The following is a 25,781-nucleotide window of genomic DNA, read 5'->3' as shown; positions in this document are numbered from 1 at the left end:
GACTCGAATAGTTTATAGAAATGATAGAAAATGTATGCATATATTTGTTTAATCTTTTACAAAATTGGTTATTAGTGCTTTGAACAACCGCTGCAATTGTTTTAGATAGCTTACTATCTAAAACTATTTTTTTACTAAAACTAGTAAAAAAAAACAAAAAAACGCATGTGTTTTTGTATAAGTGTCTGAATGTAATGTATGTACAGCAGTGGCCAAAAGTCATGTCCGGACTTGGAAAATAGACATCAGACATCTATTTTCTTTTAAAGAAATTGCTTTTTAAGGACAACAAAAGGCTGGTAGGGACTACACGACATTTCTCCCGGGTTAGTGAAATCACCAACCCTAAAACTTACATAAACCAGAACACAATTTTATAATTACCAAAACCGAATATGCTAATCCATGACTAGAAGATAACTACACATAAGCTGCATAAATCCACCAACTAACCATTCAGATGTTGTCATGTTGTCACTTCTTCTTGAGTCTCTCCATCATTGTCTGACTCCAGTTTGAACATAAAAGGCTAAAAGGTTTTGAAATTTCCAGTGCATGTCTGTGTGAAGTAAAAGGACACAAGCTGTTGAAGCTCCGCGTCTGAAGCAGCAGCTCCTTTGCATTTAAAGGGACAGACACAAAAACTGTGTTTTTGCTTACCCTCAAAAAGTGACAACTTTTTTATACATGCTATATAAAAATATCTGTGGGATATTTTGAGCTAAAACTTCACATATACACTCTGGGGACATCAGAAACTTATTTTACATCTTGTGAAAAGGGGATTATACCACCCCTTTAATAACTGATTATGTAATGGTCAATATATGCTTTTTCCTGTGAGCTTTGTTTTTCTATGCATTTTTTTTTTTTGCACAGTAAAATCAAACCTGTAGCTGTAGTTTGCTAGCCTGGAAATCCAGACCTAAATCTAAAAGATTAATGGTCTGGCGTCGACTAATGAAAATCGCCCAGCTCGAGGGGCGGCACCAAGCATGCATTTGAAAATCTCACTGCATGCAATTGGATGACACTACGACCAATCACAACAATAAACCCCAGCTACCAGCGGAGCTAACTGGTAGATTATACTCTTACCATATCCGGTCGGCAAAACAGCAAAAACGTCCTTCTTGCAAGGGAACGATTCGAGCGGCGTCTTCTGTTCCTGTTTTAGATAAAAAGCCATGTCTAACTCGTTCATTGTAGCGGCCAAAGCCGTTTCAAACAACTGGTGTTCATCCATAGCCATCTTTGTTTACTAATGACTTCGACATCACAGCCCTGTCGTCATCTGTTTAGCTCACCTCTGGCCCGCCTATATAAGATAACCCGATGTGATTGGTGCAGCTCAGATCGAGGGGCATATTTAATGAGCATCATTACTCGACACCAGAGTAACTTGCTGAGCAAATTCAACTTGTGCTCTCGCGAGAACTCTGGATTACCAGGGTAGTAGTTTGCCTTTTTTGCCAAAATTTTTGTCAGATAAGTACCTTAACCAAGTTTAGTTATTTGTTCTTCCCTCATATTTAATGATGGTTTAATGAAACTTGTAGGGTCATAAAAACAATTATACCCTCCGGACATCATTGCAGGATGATGTTTCTTTTCCTGCCATGGGTCATTGTAAATAAGAAACTGACTTGTCTGTATAAATGAAGGTGACCAAACAAACAATAGTCACCTGGGATGTTGATGCCACTGAAACAGATCTTTTCAGAGGCAGCAAAAAAGCTGTCTGTGTGCCCTGAAAAGAAATCCTTGTATAATTTGAATCTGTTTCTCCTCCAGATGGCCTCCACGTGGTGGGGGCAGCTCTCCGTGCCGGGGAATAATGGCACCGCCCAGGTGGACAACAGTAGCTGTTTCAGTGCCACGCAGAGCACTGTGCTGAAGGGGGTGAATTTCGGAGGTGTGCCCATCGTTCTGCTGCTCGATTTTATAGTCTTCCTGGTAAGTTATGGAGTTGGGATTCAATTGACTTGCGCTGTTAGCGCCATCCAATTACATCTGCACCAACCAATCAAACCACATGACGCTGTGTATCATCCTGCAGGTGCTGCTATTGGCCTTCACTGTGATCAGAAGGAGACTGTGGGATTATGGGAGACTCGCTCTTGTTACAGAGACTGAAGGGTATGTGACATGAAGGCAGTACTAGTTGTGACGGAAACATACAGTGCCATACATACATAGTGTCTAAAAATGTTTTGCAAAATAAAGCTTTAAACTAGCCAATATTAGTTTTTAAAAAAATTATTATAAAACCATTGTTGCTGTTTCAGAGACTACAGTAAGCGACATTACCGTAGAATGACATCATCCATATCCATTGAGGAGCCTGACTACGAGAAGGTGAGTTTAGAACACATCATCCTCATTATGACATCATTCATGACATCATCAACATCTTCCTCATTTCCTGTAGGGTTGCTGCTCTTGGCTCACCTTTATCATCAATATGGAGTAAGTGTTGTTATGTTTATACCCGGAAAGCTTTTGCCTGTTGATATTGTCACTTATTCCTAATTTAAATAGGGAAGTGCACATGTGTCTTGATGAAATAAACGGAGAAGTGAAACTGATCTGTGTGTGTGTGTGTGTGTGCAGTGAGGCTACAGTCCAGGAGAGATGTGGGGTGGATGCAGTACATTATCTGTCATTTCAGAAGCACTTGGTCACCCTGCTCTTGCTCATCTGTGTGCTGTCTGTGGCCGTCATCCTACCAGTCAACCTGTCCGGGGACCTGCTGGGTAGCTCGCTCATGCAATTACAAAAAAATTCAATATGGTCTCAAGAATATTTCATACTGTAGCTTGGCTATAAACCCTAGAGAGCTGCCTCACTGTTCACTGTCTAGAGAGGTACTCAGCTTCTCTTTAAGGCAGGGATTTGACTAATAACAGAGACGCTGAATTAGAAAAATGAATTGGAGAAATAGGGCAACTGTATTTATATAAAAATGTCTATATTTATAAATTACATGAATATAATATAATAATATGATTTATATATTTATTTAATATATATTTTTTAATTATAATATAATTAATAATTTGTGATACTATTATTGATAGGACTTGAAATATATTTTGAAATATTTAAGATTTGAAATATAAAATGTAATCATGGACAGCTTTCTAGATTTTTTTTCTTTCTTTATTCAAGATGAAAGGACATTCATTTTTATATATTTTTAATATAGTATAATATAATGGTTGCAAAAATCTAATATTAGTCTTCAAAAATTATAAATACTTGTTTTTTTATTCAAAAAGCTGAATTAAGACAAAAAAAATTCTTGGATTGGATTGAGTTGTTCTTTATTTTTGGACAAAATTTTCTTTTAATATGGCGTAATTTTGCTGCATTCTGTATGGAACAGGCACTGTGTTTATGACGCCTAAACATGTTGGATTTTTTGGCCCCTTACCAGGTTTTGGAGGGTGGTAGTGGTTTATAATGTAACATAATGTCATCATGTGAAATATTTTCAAATTCCTTTTCTTAGTAATGTGTTTCAGTCTCTGCTGAAGGCAAAAAGACTGACTTATAACTGTGTTCCAGGCAATGATCCATACAGTTTCGGGAGAACCACCATAGGGAATCTTAAGCAGGGGTATGTACCGTATGTGTCTATGGACATATGACTGCAGGCATCTGTGTGTGTGTCTGTTTGAACTGTATTTTATATGATGTCTTCGCAGTGATAAGCTGCTTTGGCTGCACACTGTATTTGCAGTTCTATATCTCATGTTCACGGTGGCCCTGCTGAGGCGCCACACCTCTCAAATGAAGGGAACCAAGAGAGAGATAGTAAGCCATCCTGACATTTCTCTCTCTCACACACACATACATGCTGGTTAGTGTTAGTCTAACCCTGGTTTATTTTTCCATAGGCCAGAAACACCCTGTTTGTGAGGTCTGTACCCACTGCAGCCAGTCAGGAGAGTATAAAAACTCACTTTATGTAAGTGGGATGACTTTTCCAATCTCTTTATTTTTAGCCATTTATCCAGACATCTCCTATTTGTTCCATTCAGTGTGTAAGGCCTGATCTCAGCTTAACCGATTGGTTCAAACAATGGCTTGAGTTGGGCCAGTAGTACCTGTTTGTCTTGAGCAAAGGTAGTCAGGGGATGTGTTTGAGAAAATTATCACTATTTTTGCAATTCTGCTTGGTGCCACTGATGTGGAAATCACTCAGTTAACTTTTAAGGTATTAACATGTCTGGGTGTATATTTGTTTTCAGGGAGGCATACCCTTCCTGTCAAGTGACTGAAGTTAACTTGTGTTATGATGTTGCCAAACTGATTGACCTGGACAGAAACAGGTGAGAATGACAATTTGACCCAATATTATTTGTAGTTGTCCAAATATCTTATAGGACATACTCTCACAGACAATAGTGTTATTTTAGTATCATTGAGAAACGCTAATTTGAAATTACCATTAACTGGTTAATAACATTATTTTATTGTTCTATTTAATATTTTAATTTGGCAGTCACCCAATCATGAATTCAAATGATGCATTTTGTTCATGCATTATGTTTTCAACATCTTACAGGTTACAAAGTTGATTGTGTGGGTGCTCAGTTTTTCATGTTGTTTAATACATTTGGTAAAAATCTTGTTTATATAAAAGATGAAGTCATAGCCATGATTAGACGGCAAATACCAGACTCACCTCTCAGTTCCTCAAATACATAAAACATTTGCATTTCCATTGCAAACATTGGGAAGAAACAGTTTCAGAGAACCAGCTCTTTATTTACCCTTGCACTGCAAACAAGCAGAGACAGTCACGAAATTGTGCAGCACTTCATTCACAATTGAGGCAGATGGAGCTATACTGTATGAGGTTTGCCAACGGTTTGAGGATCTGCCGGAGTTACGAGGTTTGGTCACAAGCTCTAGTATAAAGTTCTATTCAAGGTCTGGTATAAAGTATTGACACTTTTTTTTATACCTTTTTCGGAACTGTAATGTTACAGAAGAAACGCAGAATAGAAACATTAAAATAATGATTCTGCTCTGAGTTTTAGTTTTTAAGCCCTGATTGCGGCTGCTGTTGATTATTGTGCTGCTGCAGAGCAAGTACAAAGACTTAGTACTGCCAATACATACATGACGACACGCTGCTGTGAGCATCTACTGCTGCTGCACAAATAGCATATATGAAATTACTTCTAGCAGGTCTACACTGGTGGAGCTGGGGGAGGCACTCTGAAAGCATGCCGCAAACTGCTACAGCAAATACTGACCAACTATTTAAATGTTGAGCAGCACGCTCATTGTCTGCAGATGAAACGGGAACCAATCAGCTTGTGCCATGTAGTAAATTATGTAACTGTAACTGTTAGAAGATTGCGTAAGGATCCATCAGCCTGCTCCATCTAGAGTTACATGACAAGTTAAACTAAATGAAAATTGGCATTGCTTCTTTTGCTACTAGCTTTTTATTTGATTTTATTTCAATTAACAAAATTTTTTAAATGGTTTTAATTTTAGTCAAATGTAATAACCCTGGTATGATCATTAATATTTTTTGAGTTCTAGCATTAACTGTTTTGTTCGTGTATTTTTTTTATTATAATATTTTGTAACAGAAAACGGGCAGAAAACAACCTGCAGCATTACCGTAAGATACTCGATCGCCTGGGACAACGTGACTTCATCAACCCGCGCCCATGCAGCCACCTGTGCTGCTGCTGCCACTGTGAGGGGTGTGAAAAGGTGAGTACAACCATCATTAGCAGTGGCCTTGTTCTGACTTTTCAAGATTTTGGCATCTAAATAATGTGTGTGTTTGTGTGTAGGTTGATGCTATAGATTTCTACAGCTCACAAGAAGCTGCTCTGCTTGAGGAGGAAGATAAACTAAGGCAGAGTAGGCTGTATCCTCTGGGCATGGCATTTGTCACCCTCCAAAATGAGTACATGGCCGCTTTGTAAGTGATCCACACTCAGACTCAACTGCACATTTAAGGAAACTATGCATACTAATTATGCTGGCTTATAAGATTGTTTTACATTGTTTTAACTAGAATATAAGGCAGAATAAATTGCAATTATCTCTGTGAAAATAATCCCAAGATCGTGGATCGAGTCAAAGAAATCTTGTTTATTGATATAATTTTATACAGAAGTATTTTATAATGTATTTTCCAGTATAATTTCTGCTCACTTGGGTTTTAAACGTATGTCCTTTGTCTTTCCTCACAGTATTCTGAAAGATTTCAATGCTCTAGAGTGTGGAGGCGGGACAAGGGGTGTGGCCGGAGAAGAAATGGGTTGTGGAATCAAGTGTGGGTGTGGCCGAGAGCCTCAGCCGTCTTCTAAGAGTGCAGAGCTGAGGGTGCACAAATGGAAAGTGTATTACGCTCCTCACCCTCATAATATTTACTGGTATGTCCTATGCCTTTTTTGGAGCAAAATCTTTAATATAACAACCTGCTTGTTATAGACAATCTAATATCAATTCACAATTCTGCTTATCATAATCTCACCTTCTGTCTATTTAAGGGAGAATTTGTCATTACGTGGGTGGAGTTGGTGGCTACGCTGTGTGATGCTGAATGTTGCACTCTTCCTCCTTGTCTTCTTCTTCACAACTCCCTCCATCATCATCAGCACCATGGACAAGTTTAATGTCACCAAGCCCATTCACTATCTGAACGTATGTGACTGAACACAGCACTTATAATGATGTGTGCACATGGATGGAGTTCAGTGGTGTGAAGACTGTTTGTTGTTTTTGTAGAGTGCCATTATCAGCCAGTTCTTCCCCACTCTTCTACTGTGGACCTTCTCTGCCCTGTTGCCCACTGTAGTGTATTACTCTACACTGGGAGAATCCCACTGGACCAGGTAGACATCAACACAGAAACACACACTCAAACTCAAGCAAGTTCACTCAATAATGTGTGTCTGTCTGTGTGTGTAGGTCTAGTGAGAATATGAGCATGATGTACAAGCTCTACACATTTCTGATCTTCATGGTGTTGATTTTGCCATCACTGGGCCTCACCAGGTAAGAGCTCTTTAAATCTTTCTCCACATTTCTATACACACACTTTTACTATAAACTAAACTAGGTTGAGGGTTAGGGCTGCATGATTAATTAATTGTGAAATGTCTCACTGCGATTATCAATTATTTAATGCGATTTAATTAAAGGGGCTATATGTAAGAATTTTCATGTAACGGAAATTTTAAAAACGAGACATCCCAGACTTCCTAGGTTGTCTAATCCAAGCCTGTAGACTGATTTTTATGTGAAGGACTCACCGGGAAAATGTATGTGACATTTGCGTGCGCTCCCAAGAGCCTTTCTTCTGTTCAATGACACATGGAATGAATGCTTATACAATGTTCAGGATAATGAGCTGTACTATATGTTCTAAGGAAGAATGCAAAGAATTTAGTTCTTAGCAAAGAATGAAAAAGAACCTCACCATGAGTATATCGGGGCATTGAATCATGTTCAGTCACTTGCGTTATGTGTGCATGAGTGCGAGCACGAGCAATACGTTGTTGGCTGCAGTTCACTTAATGGCCACCTGTGCCGCTAATGACAAGGGTTTCTGAATTCAGCATATAGCCCCTTTAAATAAGCATACGAGCCGCATTTTTCAGAGTGAAGCGCAGCACTGTGTTCATTTACATGTGAGCAGCTCAGGGTTCTCAAGTCTCACGCATTGGCCGTGAGACACACGCAATTCAACCAGTTCACACGCTCACACGCCACACCGTGTACTTCTCACGCTGAAAAGGCAATGCCTACGAAGTTGTCCTGCAAGCTTTATATATAACGTTGTATACGAGGCGCAGGCACACAAAGTGAAGTTTCCTGCCGCCAGCACGTATCTCGGCCAGATTGCGTTCGTTACAAGGCAACACAGATGCGCGAACACACGGAAGTTGACGGAACATTCTCGGCCACGTTCGTTACGTTTGTTACTAGGTAACCAACAACATCGCGCGAACACACGTCGTGATGGAGAAGGTAAGTTGGAAGAAAACTCGTCTAACATTTTTAGGCTAGAACAGTTAATATATAGCCCATCATATACATTATTATTGATGCAGTCAAAAACTCTACAACTACTTTGCAACCACTTGAACCAGGCCAGAAGCTTTGGCTCAGTTTGGCTAGCTTACTTTATCTGAAACTAAGGGAAATGTTAGTGGGTATGGGAAGGAATGAAGATGTATTTCTTCATTTTATTTTTAATTATATATTATACTGCATTAATAGTCTTTCTATTTACATTAAGGCTACATGTATTAAAGCAGAGTGCTCTGGGTAATGTTTTATATCCTGTCAAAACATACATTAATCATTGTCAGGGAAAAAGCAAAACGATATTTTATCATTCTGGGCACCAACGGGTAAGCCCCCTAAAAAGGTTGCCAGATTATATTAATAATTTTTGTATATTTGTAATTTTGAAATATAACAATAAAGAGTATATTTTATGTGATGAATTGCTCTGTCATTTATCAGATTTACCAATTGTTAATTTCAATTTGTGTTGGTTAATTATGAACAATGGGTAAAATTTGGGGGCGGGGACAGGTGGGGCGGGGCTCCATTAGGGCTCCTCCCCTAACCGCATGTGATCTCACTCCAAGCTTTTAATAAAACTTGAGAACCCTGCAGCTCATGATTCAGTGTTTTCAAATTACTATTATTATTATTATTAATATTATTATTAGTAGTAGTAATATTAGGATTATTAGTTTACTAATTAGTATTAGTTAATTTTTCTTTACTATAGTAATTACCAATTTTGTTTAAGATTTTTAGTATTATTATTATAATTACAATCATACTGACACAAAATCAATTTTTAGCCAAATTAGCCCTACAAGCACAGCAAACCTGGAGCTTTAATAAATATGGCATTTTAAATCACAGTTTTTATCAGAAAATTTGCAATGAGATTTTCTTCCCCAAATCATGCAGATCTGTTGTGGATTACAGTCTAACTTAACGGTTTCATTGTTAACCTTGTCCAAAAGAAACTGCAACTGATCAATGGGCTAAATTTGACCCACAATGAAAACATAAATGAATTCTTGATTAGTGTGTATAGTGGGTCTTAAATGTTCCCAAAGTGAGCATGTATACAGATGTGCTCTCTTTCCACTCAGCCTGGACGTGTTTTTCCGCTGGTTGTTTGATAAGGAGTCTGTGGGGAAGCTGAGGTTTGAGTGAGTATACTTATGATTTTATTCACTCAAATCAGAATGATTTAATTGTTTTGTGACATGCACCTAAAAAACGATGGCTTGACTTCCCGGCTCCACTCTTTGTTTGTGTCAGGTGTGTGTTTTTACCTGATCAGGGGGCGTTCTTTGTTAATTACGTGATCACAGCGTCTCTGGTGGGCACAGGCATGGAGCTGCTGCGGTTGCCAGGGTTACTGCTCTACATCGTGCGTCTGGCACTCGCACGTTCGGCTGCTGAGAGGAAATATGTTAAACAGGTTGCTCTGTGACTTTCGATCTTTCATAAATGATTTGGAATTTGTCAATTTTCAAAATATAATATTACAAAAATTTTACCAAAGTGCCATAAAAAAGAATAAAGAAGTATTTTTAACCATCTTTTTATTTTTTATTGATTATTATACTTTAATTTGAATTGAGCATTGACATTTACTAATAAGATGTATAGGAATTAGGTTGAAAATAAGCCGGATTATCCCTTGAAACTGATTTGAATAGAATTAACAGGAATGTGTTTCTGATACACTTGTAATCTTGTCTCTCTAGAATCAGGCGTATGAGTTTCAGTACGGCGCGATGTACGGATGGACTCTGTGTGTGTTCACGGTCATCATGGCGTACAGCATCACTTGTCCTGTCATCGTCCCCTTCGGTCTGATTTCTTTCCTCAAGGGCTTGTACACATTATTGGTGTGTGTAACATTACATTAACATAGTCAATGTTTGCAGGTCTGCTGTACTTGTTGCTGAAACACCTGGTGGACAAACACAACCTGTACTTCGCTTACCTGCCCGCCCGCCTTGACCGGCAAGTTCACCTGGGAGCTGTCAATCAAGCGTTGGCTGCACCAATCATATGTCTGATGTGGCTTTATTTTTTCTCTGTGCTCAGGACAGGTAACGTCCACTAATTGGCTAATTAAATCAGTGTTTCTCAGGCATTTTGTTTATTGTATTATTTTGTTTGATTCATATAGTGTGTGTATATATATGTTGACTGTGTCCTCACAGGCTTCATGGCGGTCACGTCACTGTTCACACTAGTGGTTCTGTGCGTCACCATCTTTATCTGTATAAGCTACACTTGCTTTGGACACTTCAAATACCTCAGTCCCCACAACTACAACGTAAGCTGCTTTGTTCTGTATAGTTTTTTCCGACTTTATAATGCCACTATTGTTATAATTGTTATAGTTTTACCATAATTTAATAGTTATGATTTAACCACCCCCATTTAAACCTTAATCATTTAAACCAATTTAAACCACTTACACACACACACATTTCTCCTCTTCTCTGTTTCCAAATCCAGATTTCTTATAAATCTGGCATTGTATGCTATAAATATTGTTGGCTCTGTGATGTATTGCCTATGATCCTCTACTGTAAGTCGCTTTGGATAAAAACATCTGCAAAATGTAAATATGTAACTGTATATGTCTGTGATTCAGATTAAAGAGGAAGATGAAGACGCTGCATCATCACGATCATCTGCATCGGCAAGTTTCACATTTTTACATTAAACATTATTACACATTTTGTTTTCAATTGATAGATTTCATAATTACTAAAATCTCTCTCTCCATCTTTCTTACTCTACGTAGGCATATCTTCCTAAAGTTCTGAACCCAGACGCATCGGCCGAGTCTTCTGATGAGGGCAGCACTCGGCAATCCTACGGCACGACAGACACAAGCCCGCCCTTCCTCAGCACTGAGGAAGACTGTCCAGACTCTGATATCTAACAACAATTATCAGTCTACATGTAGACTGATCCAACTGCCCTTTGGAGGAAATGGTTCTTGCCATATTGGCGGTTGGAGGTCAGTGTGGAGAAGGAGGGGATATACTTTTGAAAAAAGCACTGTCAAGCTTTTTTCTTTTTCTTTTTCTTTTTCTTTTTTTATACACACTGAGAGACATCAGGAACATTTAATCATAGACTGCCATATAACAAATGCAAAAGAGCTTTTTGGGAATCATTTCTTCTCACCAAAGAAAAAAACTCGTTCTAAATTGCCATTCAAACACGCTGTCCATACATTTCTTCATTACAAAAGCAGCTTTGCCAATGAGCACTTGCCAAGGAGTACAATTATAACTTGAGCATATCAAAGCGCACATAAACACTTGAATCATGGCACTTTTGCCTTGTTGGAAACAACTTAACACACTTTATAACTGTAATTTGTGTGAGTGTGTGTGTGTGTGTGTGTGTGTGCGTGAGAGAGAGAGAGCGAGAGAGAGCACGCTTACATATTGAATGTCATTCTTAATGTTTTCTGTTTAAAGCAAAGTTTTATATACATATGTTAATATATTGATATATTGACATATATTGAGCTCATGACTCAGTGGCCTTTCATTAATCATTCTATAATTTAGGGTACATTTCACATCAGCAAACAAGTGTAAAAACAATATTCTTTCTCAATAAATAAGCTATTGGTTTTTAATTTATATATTTTTATCAGTGTAATGAATCTGCTAGTTGCACAGCTTAATCATTAAACACCATTTTGATATTTACAAAAAAAAAGATGTTTTTCCTGGTGAGTTTGTCAACTATGATACCTTGTATGGCCAACCAAATGTTATTTTCTTGATCAGGTTAACCTAACATTTTAATATTCATTTGAAATAAAATGATAAAAATATTGGAAATTATAACAGCGTACTCAACATAGTTTGAAGGGCAATTAAAATACTCCTTGACAATAGGTCATTGGAGATAATATATATAAAAAAAATTAAGAGGATATTTACCATAATGTGTTCAAAATATCTACAGCAGAAGAAACTGACATCACATGAAGCTGGTCACATGGTTTTGGGATAAATCATTTTTTAGTTTTCAGGGGGTGTTTAGATAGTAACAGTTGACAGAATTTTTGCGGACATTAATAAAATAAATATATTTTCTTATTTGAAAGAAAATTAAATTAAACTCAATCTATTTTTCTAAGGTATTTAGATTGTAGAAATACATTTAAACTCAATCTATTTTTCTAAGATATTTAGATTGTAGAAATAAATTTAATTTGGATGATCTTGACTTTAACATTTTTTCTCCATTATTTTGAACTCGAGACCCAGTTCACAATGTGGACATTGCAAAAACTGTAATTTAAGGGATACAAAGGCAATTGCAAGCAAACTGGAAAACTGGATGCATAAAATATTGGTGTGAGATTATAATGTGCATTCTCTTAATGTGCATTCTCGACATGAAATGTACCCTAAATTATAGAATGACCCATTTTTGTGTGTTCTTGTGTATATATGGTTTATGAGGACAAATGTGTATAAAGACATGGGTATTTCAACGTAAACATGGTTTATGGTTTACGTCCTGGGACCCTGTAAAATTGTGTGTGTCTAAACAAATGAATAGAATGTATTTGGCTGAAAAGTGGCTTTTTAAAGGCTTCATCACTAGGTGGCACTGTTGGTTTCTGCTGTTTCTTGGTCTTCTCAGAGCAGTGGCATAATGTCAATTACTAGAGAAAAACAATTATGCAAAGATTGAATTTACAGTAAGGCACTTAGAATGAAGCAAACAGAGCAATGCATAAACCTTAAAATACACACCGCTTTGAAAGTACAGCCTCAATACTTAAGCATTCATGAGACTAGCGTGATAATATCGCTTGATATGTAAAGTTCAACTTAAGTGTCCTGATCACATAATGCCTGTAAACCCGGTAACTTCTGCATGATATCCGCAAGAATACCAGGAATGGACTGTTTACATGGAGCAAATTCTAGTTGCAGGAATTGCAGTTAACTAGAAATTCATCTACCTAGAAAAGTGTTCCTATGTCAAAGGACTATTTAGAAAACATTGATCAAATAAGCTTTGCTAAAAAAAAAAAAAAAAAGTTAAATTTCTCCTTTTAACTGTAATGCAATGGGAAGATATTGTGTATATGAAGAGAAACTGTTGATATAGTTCCTGTGCATGTGTCTCAGTTCTGTATTAATTATATGATTGTAACAGAAACCGTATTGCAGTGTCTGATCATTTAAACGGCTCAACCTCTGTACACTGAGTCTCATAGTCTTAAGCTTTAGATTTTCCTGGAAATGGATGAATGAACGCTCTCCAAACACACACTTGACACATTTCTCCTGACTGCGGTTTTCACCTCATTAGTCAGGATAGAGCAAAATCGTCTTACTTTAACACCATAAGCAGCCCAGAAAACTCTGTGGCCAGAGTGACCTGCTACAGACGCCAGGATCAGCGTTCAAAACTCCATAAGAACAGAAACTGATCTAATGAGTGTGTGTGAAGAAAAAAATCTTTTCTTCTCTTTTTTCTTTTTTGATTTTGAGGCAATAACAGACAATATTGAAGATCTCTCCCAGTGTTTTGCCCGTTGCCATTCAGGAAGGTCAGCTTATAAAGCAGGGTACCATCATGTTGACAGCTGGTTCATTGGGTTCACTTTTAGGTTGCCAAATATTTTATTGCACAAAAAAAATCTAGCTTTGTTAAAGTAGCTTAGCTTAGCTTTGTTAAAGTCAGCATTAAATGTAAGTTGTGATAGTCTTTTCTTCCCTACTGTGATGTATGTCCAAGTGAAACGGATTCTCGAATAAGAAAAATGTAGGGCGGGACTTGATTCTGTCCATGGGGAATTTATTGGATGTTTGTGGTTTGCTATTGGTCAATCTCATGTGAGTGACAGGTTGCCAGTAAACGCGTCATAAGAGAAGAGATGGGCATATGAATAAAAATAAATAAATCAACATTGCAATGTTCCATGATACACTAAGAATTGTCAATTTTGATATATAGTGACTTTAAGATTTTTTTCCTCTGTGTGTAATAGGACAGATCTTTAAATACACAACACTTTTAAAATCAGACATCACAGATCTTACACTACATGTCACATTTTGGTGTAAAACCACGTGCACAATCATATACAAGTAGTTTTACAACTTCAATTCATTCTGTGAGAGCTAGAAATAACAGCATTTACAGTCTTAGACACCGCCATAAACCCTAATAGACGCAAACGCCCATTTGCAACTTGAGACAAAAGATGCATGTGAGTCAAATAAAGCATTTCAGTAATTGTTTAAATGGGCTGAAAACATGCGGAGAACAGGTCAAGTTTGACTGAATGGTGTTTGCTGGGGGCCTCAAAGTGGCTAAACTCCCAGACCAATTCATTCTGGTTATAAAGCGAGTCGAGTGTTGGCAGCTGAAGCCAATCTAGAAAAACCTTATTGCACCTCTACAATAAGGAAAACAGCTGCTGGACGCCTGGATGGAAACCAATGATTAGGAAAGTAAATAAACATTTTGTTTTCATTATTAGTTTAGCTTACTAAGACAAGCATCACTGTTACTATTCCTTATGATTATGGATTTAAATAAGCCCTTAATGCTAAATATAAACTTCACAAAGTAACTCAACCCTTGCTGTTTTTGCCACAGATATGAACAATAAATAACATTTTTTATTTTTTTTTCATATGACAAAAGAGGAAGGAAAAAGAGGACTAGAGATGCAAGTTGTATATAGTTGAGCAACCACATAGCAACACATAATAAACAGCTTACAAATGCCCTGGAAACATCTTAGTGACTTTTGCACAGAGAAAAACCATGAAAAACAAACTAAAGTCTACTTTTTAAAAGAAAGATCCTGTAAACTGGGCTCTGGATAAGTGGGCATGATATGGATTCTGTCGTGTAACTCTTCTGTCTGTCATAGTTGAACATGCGCATACACATACAAACATTGAATGGCTCATCTACAGCTGCGTTTGGTCTTTCAAACTACAGGAACTAATTATTGTTGCATTTGTATGTGATGTCTTGAAATAGCCCAAAGATGATGCATCCCTCCATTAACACAGACGAAGATGTTTCCTCCTCTCCTCCCTTCTTCTCTCCTCTTTTCAGATGGTGCGCGCTCTTCTCGGAAGCCATGATTGATGCCTGTGACCCCGTGACCCGGAGTACGTATGACTGATCTCTATGCCAGCCAACCACAAAGCCCGACGGCATTGATTTCCCCTTCTGATCCCTCCCTTTTGTCTGCTGGGATTATTCCCATGGCAACGCCGGTGGTCCGTAAGGTAACGTTCTCAGAGCCGAGAGTAATAGACCCTTGCCAAGCTCTGGGGGTAAACTTATTCCACTTCACCCAGACATGGCTTTAAGGGAAAACTAAAAGCAAAGTTTAGTTTTCTTGCCAGACGTCTCTTAAGGTTTGCAGAGTTTACTCAGCGAAGAAACAGAGCCAGAATGAAGAAAAAAGCGAGAAAATAAACTGAAGAATTAGAGGGGGAGAATTCCCAGATTGGGACATTTGCTCTATTATCTGATTATCAGCAGAATAAGGGATAGTTCACCAAAACAATTTCTGACTTGTTCTCTGTCATCGTTTACTCGACTTCATGTCTTTGAATATGATTTTCTTTCTTGTGTGGAAGAAACAGAATGAGGAAGTCACTTTTTAAGTTTTTATTTGCTCTCAAATCCTATCCATTTTTCCATATATGGAAATATGTCGATGCTATCCTATGTTATCTTACAACATGGTGCACATAAAGTCATGTGAAGTACTTTTAAGGGCCATACATTCACACAGAATGCATTTTTGTGGCAAGGTCTAGAGACGTGTTTTTTAAAAGTAGAAATTATTTTAGCTTTGTGTTATGAGAACGCCTCCTTAGAAGTCATGCACGAGACAATGCAAAAGACGTGAGCACACTGTTTAAACGCATTCGTCTAGCGCGTTTACATTGAAAAACAAGTGGAGTGGAAAAATGTGTTGTGTGTGAACGGCCCCTTATGGTGCATTTTGTTCTTTTGGAGCTTGAAAACCTCATTTACTTTTACTCCACAGAAAAAGGTGATATGAATATTCTGCAAAACATCTACTTTTGTGATTCACAGAAGGGAAGAACCTTGTATGGGAACAATATGAGGGTAAGTCAACGATTACAGAATTTTCATTTTTGGAAGAACTAACCCTTTAAAGTAATCCTGGTTCCACTGTAAAATGAAAAAGAGTTTTACTCTTATAGTAAGAAAAAATCCAAATAAAAATGGATAAAAATAATTTTCTGTAACCCTAAAACACAATGCATAATTTAAAACACAGGAAAAAACCTGTGAATAAGCAAGATGGAATATTCCATCATATTAGCACAGTACATTTGACCCTTTTTTACAGATAGTGTAAATAAACTAAAAGTGACATTAGCTCCTATACATAATTACTATAATAGCATATAAATAATGCTAAAATAACACTGGCTTATTTACATCAAAGTTGGGTCAGGCAGCAAAACCTAAACAGAAGTTAGTGCACCTATAAGGCCTTCTTAATCGGTCATGTTGATTACTACCGACTGAGACTAGCATGAGACAAATCTTGTCCAAAGAACTGAAATCCAGACATCTTTACTTCCTTTCCACCCTCATTTCTCTCTTCCTCTCCTCCTCATCCTCTCCTTCCCGTCTCAAATCTTCCTCCTCTGCCCGTGGTCTTTCAGAGGGGCCTGCGCTTTGAGTTATAGCCTGAGGCGGGTGTGATGTTGTCGCCACTAATCTCCTGTGAATGAGGCTGTCCGTCTGTGTGCGTGTTGAACTTGTGTGCCGCTAACTCAACGGGGCCTTTGTGGCTACCCGTTCCTTGACAGCGCTGAAGTACCGTTCCTAATCACAGTAATGCAGCAGACATACGAGTCTGCTAGTGCGCACACACACGGATCTGCTTTAAGAGCGTAGAGACTGCTAAGCACTTGACACCTGTAACGGATGTTGCTTGTCAAGGTTTTACCATGCAGGAAAAAGCTTATGCTATAGAGCAGACATACAGTTTCCACCTTATTTTGCAAAGCTATTTTCTGTTAATGTGTGAGACTTTACGGTTCATTAGCTCCTGTAGGTAAGTAACCTGTAGAAGAATAACAAAGTGCAGTAAACGGTAAAACTATTTGCGCTATACAAACCAGTGTTTAGGATTATGATAATGAAATTAAAATAATGTGATGACAAAAAAAGTTTGCAATATAAACAGCTTAACTGGAAACAAATATGAAGTTTTAAAGTACCGGTATATGAAGTTAGAACTGCCACGATACTAACAATTTAATCCCGAAATTAAAAGGAAAATAAGAAATTATATTTTGCATAGGAAAAAAATTTAAGCTTACATTACAAATTTTGTATGCATTTATTTTCATGACAATTATGCAATTTCTATTCAGTGTAATGATTATTCTCATTACTGCAATAAGTTAATGCAAATCATCCTGGCCAGACACAATTATTTGAGTTTTTAGTTTAATGCAGCATAAATTGAAAGCAGTCATGGTGTATAAATACTTCACAAATGTATCTTTTATGTAAATTTTGGGATGAAATGTTCTTAATTGTCATTAAAATAATGTCACAGTACAAATAAATAAATAAATAAATAAATATTATTATTATTATAAATATATAAAACTATAATTTCCTAAATGTTTTCTTTCGATTTTGGGGTGAAATATGAATTCAGTGTAAATGATGGGCAGTATAAATAACTTGAATAATAAATAAATAAATATATATTAATAATTTATATAATTCTAAATATATAAAACTTAGTTATGCCCGTCTGATTAATCGTGATTAATCACATCTAGCTTTAAAAGTTTTTGTTTACACAATATATGTATATGTACATATACTCTCTATATAATATATACACAGACATGCACACACATACAGTAGGCCTATAATATATGTAGAAATATAATAATATATACACACCGTATACAAACACAACCTTTAATGTTAGATGCCATTAATCGACTTGACAGTACTACTAAAACTATCTTTTTTTTTCCCGATTTTGGGGTGAAATATGACTTTCTATAGGCTTTCTATAATGCACGTGCAAAAGCGAAATCAAACTTCCCTCTCTAGGCTACTTCTGTTTGCTATCATCTTAATCAACCGCCACGCACACCCTGTATCTTCACACCGTCTATGCTTCACACATATAAACATGCTAGTGTGTTCACAACAGGCAGCTGACTTCTCCCGTCACCCAGGGCTGCTGTTAACAGCACGAGTTCACACGTTCAGTGTGTGAAGCTGTTGGTATCACGCAGAGGGCATTAGGTCGGACAGAACACACATCCTGCCAGCTGTGTCAGATGCTTCCTGTTTGTCTCTCTCAGCAGATGAAGAGCGACCAAGCTGTTCATCACACATGCTAAATATATATATATATATTTATTTATTTTTTTTTAATAATATTATAAATATATAATGTAAATCTATTGCTATGTGAGCAATAAACTATTAATGTGTTTCTCAAAAGTTAATTTTCTAAATAAGATATTTCAGTTTGTCTCTCTAGTGAGCTGAGTGTCTATGAGTAGCTATAGCAACAGGCTACTAGGGCTTTTGTTTACCTTAGCAACCACAGAGTCACTGGAGAGTGAGGGTGATTAGCTTGCTAGCAGCAGCTTTCTAACAAGCAAAAATAAATACAGATCACTCAAGTATTAATTTCAGTTCTTTTGTAAACATACATTTGTCAGTGAATAGAGATGGACTCAGATTCTTTGCATTACTCTTTGGATTTAACTGCTGGTAATGGTTTGACTCTGAGCAGTGAGCAGAGAGCTGCTCTTCAAACCTCTCTGGTCATACTGAAGAAAAGTTACAAATTCAGCCGGGTTTTATTTTGGGGAAAGATTTTGGGGATAAAATGTGACTATTTTATTGCTCAAGGAGTTGAAGAGGATGAAATGAAGAAAAATAAGTCTTTGTACAGGTAAGAAATCATGCTTATTCTTTATATAACTGCTTGTTATTAACTCATTGTGATTGTGTATATTGGCTTAACGTTAATGCAGGGCTGTAACCACCATAGACATTTATGGGAATAAGTCCCCCCCCTGATAATAAGAAATGGCCAAATTGCAATTTGCATTTTCAATATTTTAGACATACGAATATTCTTATTTGTTTTCTTTATTCCATGAATTCCCCTTTAATACTTTAATTACTTAATATTTAAAACTTTGGTCCCTTCCAATGTTCAAGACATGGTTACGGCCTTGGCTAAATGCGTCTCAGCAAAGTTTGACACATAAAACTTGATATTACAATTTCAATTCAGTTCAATAGGTTTTATAACTCAATTCATTTTGCAGATGTGATCTTATAGTGGCCATTTAAATGAAAGTTCCAAAAAAAGTGTAATAAAATATTTTATATTATTTTAGTTTTATAGTTTTTTTTGGTCAGTTATATTCAATACCAGTATTTCTTTAATCTTGTTAGTGAGTTCTTTCTGAAATAATTTTGATTCTATCTGTCTGTCTATCTATCTTTTTGTATGATTAAACAGTTTAAACTGCTTAGATTGGCACCTGCTGCCACAAGCCACTGAGTCCATGACTGCAGACGTGGCATTAGCAGCACAGGGGCGATTCACGGGCGACCCGTCCCATGAGTACGAGCACACAGAGACGTCCACTGAGGGAGAGGGGGACGAAGCCACGGAGGTAGAGGTCACGGTGAGAGGAGGGACCATTGGGATACATGACACAGATGGGGCTATAATAAGCATGAGGAAACAGGAAAATGGATTCAACAAAATTAATAAAAGCCCATCTTGGTTTATTTGGTGTATCTGCACTTCATGATTGTGGCATGTTTGTGTCAGATCTTGCTTCGCTGACCAAACTTTAATTTTTAGAAATCAAAGTGTCTAAACATTTCGAGGAAAAGTGGAAGCTTCAACTAAACACACACGCACGCACACACAAAGCATGATGAATGTTGTGTTTACGTGGACGTGGTAATGTTTGGATGTAAAACAACTGTTATTATTTATTCGGTTTTCTGTTTATTCGTGGTTTATAATGTAGTAAACTTGGTAGATGGCAGGCGGCTTGTTGAATGTTTAATGAGCGATTAACATTGCTCCCTTTCTGCAGGTGAAAGTGAATGAGGCGAGTCGATTGGCCACGACCGTGTCAAACATCGATGAAGATGTGTCTGTAGTGCCACGTGGTGCATTTACAAAGAGTCCCAGTGGCAAAGTGCAGATAAACCGGAGCTTTGGAGGTATGCTTACAGCCAAGAAGTGTTTGTATATGCTTTCCACCGGAAATCAGATGCAGCTGTGTGAGAATAAAGCTGAAGTGAAATGAAATGTCAGCTCACTTCAGTTCTCTGAAGACGCTTTCTTGTATCAATCTTCAGTTCATCTCTTTATGTTGTCATTTATTTGAATGGTCCGACCCCAGATCAGTTCTAAGTTTTGCACATGTTCGCAGGTCTAGATCCCACTGAAGCTGCGAAACTTCGCAACTACCTGCACTTTCGTGAGCCGGTTAACCTGAAAAAGAAGTCCATCTTAATAATGTCTGATCTGAACCCTGCTCTCGACTTCCTAGATCCTTTGAGTGAGGACATTCCCAAAGGTAATTTAAAGGAATGATCTTTCATTACCTTTATGTGTGATGATTTATTCTTGATGCGGTTTTATTTCCAGGCACAATATTTTTTCTGAATGTACTTGTGGAAGTCTCCAGCTCCCACCCTGTAATGAAACGTTGGCACTGAAGTCCGACCCCTCTTTTGCTTTAGACTTTATAATTCAAAGGTGAACAACACCTGTTAACACCACTATACTTTCCCAAAAATTATGCTGACATGCAAATTGCATTTAGGAAGTCTTAATAGTGGTGGGAAATATGAGGATGGTGTAAAAATCCTTCTGCAAAGCATCCCATGATCCCTGTTGCTGGATTTCCCTCGGTTAATGACAGATATGATTTGGCAGCTGCCTAAGGCCGAGCGAAAGCCAAGGAGACATCTGGGGTGTTGTTCGGCAAACTATGATCCCATTGTTCTCTTTTCTTTCTGGGAAGAAGCGTTTGAGGGATTGCCATTTTCTACATCAATGATAAATTTCCCGTCTCATATATCTTGGTGTGTCTTCTTGCAATGTTTGTCATTTGGGAGTGAACTAACAAAACAATTATTCAGAAAACTATCCGGCTGGGTATTGTTGTTCTCCGCAAATTCAAGTCAGACATAAGCTTGCTGAAAGGTATTCATCCGGCATGCTTCATGAAGCTTTGCCCCATGCTTGCTACAGACCACTACTGATTGTTTAACATTGAGTTCCTCAAGGAATATCTGGTTCTGCTGATCCTGAATCTTAACCAGATGGAATCTGAGTTGTTTAACATACCGAGCAAACCACTAGAACATCGTTGAGCTTTACTGAAAAACATGACTCTGGCATTTATGCCTCATAGAGCCCTCATTGCAAGATTAAGAGTGACCTCCTGCTAAATGTGACCTTAAAGTGTAAAGATAGTTGAGGTTGGAGAAGTCAAGAAGTCAAAGACTACGTTATAGGATAAAGAAGCATTTCCTCAGAGGGAATATTGTTATCGGACTCCGATTAAAGAGGCAAATGCTGCTTTGTGACTTCAAACTCTACTGAGAAACAACAGTCACCCTTCTGGAGACATGCCCAGACTGAAAATGTTAGAAACATCTCAGCTGTTTCATTAAAGGAGGCGACCTGTCCTTTATTTCTCTCTCTAAGGGATGGCCCCTCACCTCAGGCAGCACCCAACTAGGCTAAGTTGATTTGTTTCGTCTTTAAAAACTGAAAAAGTAGAGTAGGTCTCAGACAGTGGGCATTTATCCGGCATGCCTTACAGTTTCCACTTTTTCCACTTGACCAATCAGGTGGAAAAAAACCCAATCCCCTCTCAAGAAGTGCCAGAGGTGAACAGGTTCATCTGGACGTCTCAAATAGTGGGTAAAGGTATTTACCGCTGCCCTCCTTCGGCTTCACTCAGGTTTCCTTGAATGTGGCTTGGACAAGGAAAAAGTTGGGAGACTTTCCAAGAACTTGGAAAGGCAGAAAATGTTGTATAACTACATGGTTTTTATATCACTGTAACAGATTAAGGGAAATGGTTTTGTTCAGTGTTGATGGAAGTATCTTGTCTGATCTGCCAGTCTTACCTAATATCTAATTTCTCGGACGAGAAAATCGAATTACTACACATCTTCCTCAAAAGCTTTTCTAATTAGCATAATGTCACGGTTGTGTGTTTTGAAGAGCTCTCTATAGAACTGCAGTCTGTTAAATATTTGGACTCATAATAAGGCAAAGAGTCACAATGGACATTTTTGTAGATTTTTGAGTGTTTTAGGTTAACCATTGTTAGCATTTAATGTTCAGAGCTGCAGTTCAAACACTGACTTCATTGGCATGGAGCTTTGCGGTACTGGGCGCGGGCCAATGTCGGCAGCTGGATGCAGGGGCCACCCAGACAGAAAGACCCCAGAACGCCTCTTCTTTATACACTGCTGTGATAATAGTTATCCATAACTGAGCCAACTCTGTCACACGACTTTCTTCTCCAGATTTTACTCTGCTGCTGTCACACTATCAGAGTCTGGACTCTGTCAATGGTTGTTATGTTTAATGGTTTAAAATTCAGGTTCAGTTTATGCAAAATGCTTTTTGCTCTTTGATCTTGCACAGTAGGATCATTCAAATGTTTTTCTTGTCATTTTGCTTACTGTGTGTGTTCTTCATGCAGGGTCATGGAGCCTGCAGCTTGAGCGGGGCGGCACTGTGTGTGTATTACGCAGTTTGCTCTGGCTGGGTCTCACCTTCTTCCATGTTCCCCAGACCCCTCAGCATGGGTACATCTACATGGGAGATGGACTTATAAACCTGGACTTGCCCTTCATGTTATAGCAGCCAAACTGACCTCAGAAGCACAGTCTCCTTCTTGTTTTTGGTGCCACATTTTAAAGACATCACAAATTATTATCTAATCAACTCTGTGGCCTTACATTCACTGTAATTTTCTTTCTGTCAAGAAAACATAAACACGTCAACATGTTTGGAAAGTTGAAGTTGCGTTGGTGTTTCAACCCTTAAAGCAGACACGAAAGTGTACCTTGTTTTCTCTCTGGCACAAACACATGCACACTCAGAAGCATCTGCTATTGAGGTAAACAACCATTTTATTTGCACATCTGCCTTTCCAAATCAGACAGTGGAACGGTAACCAAAATCAGAGGGATGAACAAAGATCTTTGAGTCTTGATGTTTCAGTGCACTCTGGTTCATCAATTAACAGTCTCTTTGTGGCTGAGGCAATGAACAACATGAAAAGGTGCTAATTCTTTGCCATAGATCCTCTTTGTCCCATTTCGATTGGGTAAACAGCTCTGTTTATCAGTGCTTTATGTACAGTGGTTTGGGGCTGTATCTGATGTTGTTTTTCAGGGCAGGATGTCCGACAATCATTCTCTTTTTACACCACTTCAGCCCTGTCTTTAAGATGGGCTGCACAGACTTCACAGAGTAACGTGTCAGATACCTGCAAAAGACCGTAAGAGACAGTTAGATTTGTGAAATGCACCCAATATAAAAAATGGCACAAGCAAATATGGCTCATCAAATGTGTGACATTATAAAGCGTTATTTGGTGCTGTTGTGGGATCTGAGGTGATCGTACCGGTTGAGAGGTGGGTTGGGTTTAGGTTTTGGAACATGGCCTTCAGGTAAGCGGGGTCTGTGATCTGGTAGGAGACCTAGAAAAAAAATTAGATATTAATAGTTACGATAAGTCAACAACTACTATGTACATCAAAACAGGTAAGGGTAGTTGACGCTTAAATCAAGATGTTTTTAAATTTGGGCTAAATGTTTATATGAATGTATAAGGGAAAGTGTATATCTGCTACTTTTTTTTTTTTTTTTTTTTTTTTACAGTTTAAAACAGTTTTAGATGATGTATTACATCCACTTTATTGAAATTGAAACTGACACTGTTTTCATACAACATAAATAGGGTAACATCAGATTAAGTCCATGATTAAAATTCTCTCAAATGAAAGTTCCAACTCACCTGCCCGATGGGCCATCTGTACACAAATTGCTATCTTGTTATGTTCCTGAGCACAGAGGCCTGTAATGCGTCGGGGAAGCATCCCGCCATCTGAGCGAATGAACTGACTGAGTAACAGCACGTCCTGCATCACGTATGAGAATGAGAGAGACAAGTCTTAAAGATAACGAGATACAGATAATGGTTTACAGAATTGTCACATGTGCAAGCACTTACGGTGTAGTTGTACTTGTTCTGTAGGTTCCATCTGTAGATAGGACAGGCAGCTTTGGGATTGGGAGGCTGTGGTCGCTCCGATGTAGGCTCTATAACACCCTCAATCTGAGAAAAGAGAATTATATTTTAGGCCTGGTTTCACAGAGAGGGCTTAGATTAAGCCAGGATTAGGCCATAGTTCAATTAGGACTTTTGATTTGAGTAGCTTTTATAAACGAGAAGAAAAAAAAAACATTACAGATGTGCATCTTGAGACAAAACAATGGCACTGAAATATTTTAAGAAATGTAAGTGCAAATAGCTTTGAGTTAAAACAGCTCAAACATGCATTTTAGTCTGGGACTAGGCTTAAGCCTTGTGTGTGAAACCAGGGGATAGTAGTTCAAAAGCTAAACTGGGACTAACATAATTGCTGGTTCAATCCAAAAAAGAGATGAGACAGAGAGTTATATTCTGGAAGCTTGAAGGACAGTCCTTGCAACTGGATTTTTGCTCAATTATTGTTTTGCTTAATGTATGATAAATTGCTTTCTAAAATGTACACTTGGGATGCTACTTACAACTGTTGTTTTGCCCTCCTTGTTCTCCACCACTGTGAAACACAAAATGCACAAGAATTGTATAGCATCCCATGATGCAGACATTCAGAATTACACAGAGGTAAACTTCTTGCTTTGGAGTGCTATTCAAAATGTAGAAACAGCTTTCATTTTGCATTCTTCTAATTTATAGGGTTTTTTTGGCATACAAATAATGTTAAAAGGCAAAACTGAGTAAAACGTTGGGTTGAAAAATCAACTTCTTAATTTCTTTGTATTTTTGTACGTCAATGTATTGTTCTAAAAACAACATGCATTCTGGGAAGTCTGTGCAAAACCACCTGACTGACAATACTTATTTGATTAGTTGCTTAAAATTGTGTAGAATGTACGTAATAACATGTCTTTGAAAATATTCAGTACATTTCAATTTAATCTTTAATTAATTGTTCTATTAAATCCCAGATTTTCAACGTGCGCTCATGCTTTTAAACAGCACTATATATAATATAATATAATATAATATAATATAATATAATATAATATAATATAATATAATACAGAAAAGCTCAATAACAGCTATGACATAAAGAGGACTATGCTATTGCAGACGTCCCGAAATCATACTCCAGTAAACTCACCATGCCTAAGTCCGCGACACGGCACACTCCCCAATAAAGAGACCTGTGGTATCCTCTGAAATAAGCCCTTGTTAATGAAATCGCTGTGGACGGACCTCAGCACTGTCCTTGCGGACTGCACAACACAGCGCGCCGCCATTCTTTCTCAGACAGTCACTTCCTGGTTAATTACGCATTTCCGCCTCCTTGAGAAGCGTCACGTGAGT

The 25,781-nt window shown here is 37.8% G+C and overlaps 3 protein-coding genes across 7 annotated transcripts in view; 2 read left to right on the top strand and 1 right to left on the bottom strand.

Moving 5' to 3' along the window:
• The window catches only part of tmem63a (transmembrane protein 63A), a 26,004-nt gene extending 10,712 nt beyond the window's left edge, over positions 1 to 15,292 (top strand). For 2 of the 3 annotated variants that reach the window (XM_081364375.1, XM_081364376.1), the window contains exons 3-24: positions 1,795 to 1,956; positions 2,060 to 2,139; positions 2,289 to 2,358; positions 2,432 to 2,469; positions 2,614 to 2,756; positions 3,571 to 3,622; positions 3,711 to 3,819; positions 3,903 to 3,973; positions 4,257 to 4,337; positions 5,616 to 5,742; positions 5,826 to 5,956; positions 6,231 to 6,413; positions 6,531 to 6,684; positions 6,769 to 6,875; positions 6,952 to 7,038; positions 9,165 to 9,224; positions 9,337 to 9,499; positions 9,789 to 9,894; positions 9,972 to 10,139; positions 10,254 to 10,369; positions 10,694 to 10,741; positions 10,847 to 13,242. In XM_081364375.1, coding sequence (XP_081220501.1) covers positions 1,795 to 1,956; positions 2,060 to 2,139; positions 2,289 to 2,358; positions 2,432 to 2,469; positions 2,614 to 2,756; positions 3,571 to 3,622; positions 3,711 to 3,819; positions 3,903 to 3,973; positions 4,257 to 4,337; positions 5,616 to 5,742; positions 5,826 to 5,956; positions 6,231 to 6,413; positions 6,531 to 6,684; positions 6,769 to 6,875; positions 6,952 to 7,038; positions 9,165 to 9,224; positions 9,337 to 9,499; positions 9,789 to 9,894; positions 9,972 to 10,139; positions 10,254 to 10,369; positions 10,694 to 10,741; positions 10,847 to 10,987 — 2,397 coding nt within the window. In that variant the 3' untranslated portion in view covers positions 10,988 to 13,242. Of the gene's footprint in view, positions 1 to 1,794; positions 1,957 to 2,059; positions 2,140 to 2,288; positions 2,359 to 2,431; positions 2,470 to 2,613; positions 2,757 to 3,570; positions 3,623 to 3,710; positions 3,820 to 3,902; positions 3,974 to 4,256; positions 4,338 to 5,615; positions 5,743 to 5,825; positions 5,957 to 6,230; positions 6,414 to 6,530; positions 6,685 to 6,768; positions 6,876 to 6,951; positions 7,039 to 9,164; positions 9,225 to 9,336; positions 9,500 to 9,788; positions 9,895 to 9,971; positions 10,140 to 10,253; positions 10,370 to 10,693; positions 10,742 to 10,846; positions 13,243 to 15,165 lie in introns of those variants that run through there. The other variant, XR_014030119.1, reaches the window with a different exon arrangement.
• On the top strand, positions 15,210 to 23,175 carry rsph9 (radial spoke head component 9; the record flags this gene model as incomplete). Of its 3 annotated transcripts, none has more annotated exons than XM_081364380.1 (6): positions 15,210 to 15,341; positions 16,165 to 16,197; positions 19,625 to 19,793; positions 20,217 to 20,346; positions 20,559 to 20,705; positions 22,857 to 23,017. In XM_081364380.1, exons 3-6 carry the CDS (start codon positions 19,671 to 19,673, stop codon positions 23,015 to 23,017), a joined length of 561 nt encoding a protein of 186 aa, XP_081220506.1. In that variant the 5' UTR covers positions 15,210 to 15,341; positions 16,165 to 16,197; positions 19,625 to 19,670. The 3 variants fall into 3 exon arrangements, with proteins under 3 accessions (XP_081220506.1, XP_081220505.1, XP_081220504.1); XM_081364379.1 differs by having other exon boundaries at positions 15,212 to 15,341; positions 16,115 to 16,197; XM_081364378.1 differs by lacking the exons at positions 15,210 to 15,341; positions 16,165 to 16,197 and having other exon boundaries at positions 18,553 to 19,793; positions 22,857 to 23,175.
• On the bottom strand, positions 23,112 to 25,781 carry mrps18a (mitochondrial ribosomal protein S18A). The gene is made up of 6 exons (XM_081364377.1): positions 25,576 to 25,781; positions 24,956 to 24,987; positions 24,396 to 24,500; positions 24,180 to 24,303; positions 23,787 to 23,862; positions 23,112 to 23,648 (listed from the first exon to the last, which is right to left on the bottom strand). The coding sequence occupies exons 1-6, from the start codon at positions 25,712 to 25,714 to the stop codon at positions 23,504 to 23,506; spliced, it is 621 nt and encodes a 206-aa protein (XP_081220503.1). The 5' UTR covers positions 25,715 to 25,781; the 3' UTR covers positions 23,112 to 23,503.

Source organism: Scardinius erythrophthalmus (assembly GCF_964197995.2).
Source record: "Scardinius erythrophthalmus genome assembly, chromosome: 4".
Lineage (NCBI taxonomy): Eukaryota > Metazoa > Chordata > Actinopteri > Cypriniformes > Leuciscidae > Scardinius > Scardinius erythrophthalmus.
The sequence above is the reverse complement of the archived record's forward strand: the minus strand, read 5'-3'. Positions and strand labels throughout refer to the sequence as shown.